Source organism: Merops nubicus, unplaced genomic scaffold, assembly GCF_000691845.1.
Source record: "Merops nubicus isolate BGI_N331 unplaced genomic scaffold, ASM69184v1 scaffold40327, whole genome shotgun sequence".
In the NCBI taxonomy this organism is placed as follows: Eukaryota; Metazoa; Chordata; class Aves; order Coraciiformes; family Meropidae; genus Merops; species Merops nubicus.
In genome coordinates this window covers 7,384-7,594 of record NW_008620352.1, presented here as the reverse complement: position 1 = coordinate 7,594, position 211 = coordinate 7,384, and the positions used below count along the sequence as shown (strand labels likewise).

Sequence of the window (211 nt, the reverse complement as noted above, 5' to 3'; positions counted from 1 at the left end):
GGTGTAGTTGCTCTGCTCGTCCTCACTCGTGTCCACCACAGTGGAGTGGAACAAGGACTCGCACTCCGCCGAGTACTCCGAGTCGCTGGCCACGTAGGCGTAGGGGCTGACATAGGGCAGGGGGACTTGGGAGTAGACCCCCACCCCCTCCCGCCGGTTCCTCCCTGCCCTGCGCAGGGCATCCTCGTAGGAAATCTCCGCAGACGACTTT

The 211-nt window shown here is 63.5% G+C and overlaps 1 protein-coding gene across 1 annotated transcript in view; it reads right to left on the bottom strand.

Annotated features, from left to right (window-relative positions):
- DACT1 (dishevelled-binding antagonist of beta-catenin 1) overlaps window positions 1-211 on the bottom strand; it is a gene marked incomplete at its 5' end in the record, with an annotated part of 6,063 nt that overhangs the window by 248 nt on the left and 5,604 nt on the right. Inside the window, one exon of the mRNA XM_008944090.1 lies at window positions 1-207. Within this exon, the coding sequence (XP_008942338.1) occupies window positions 1-207 (207 nt within the window). The remainder of the gene's footprint in view (window positions 208-211) is intronic.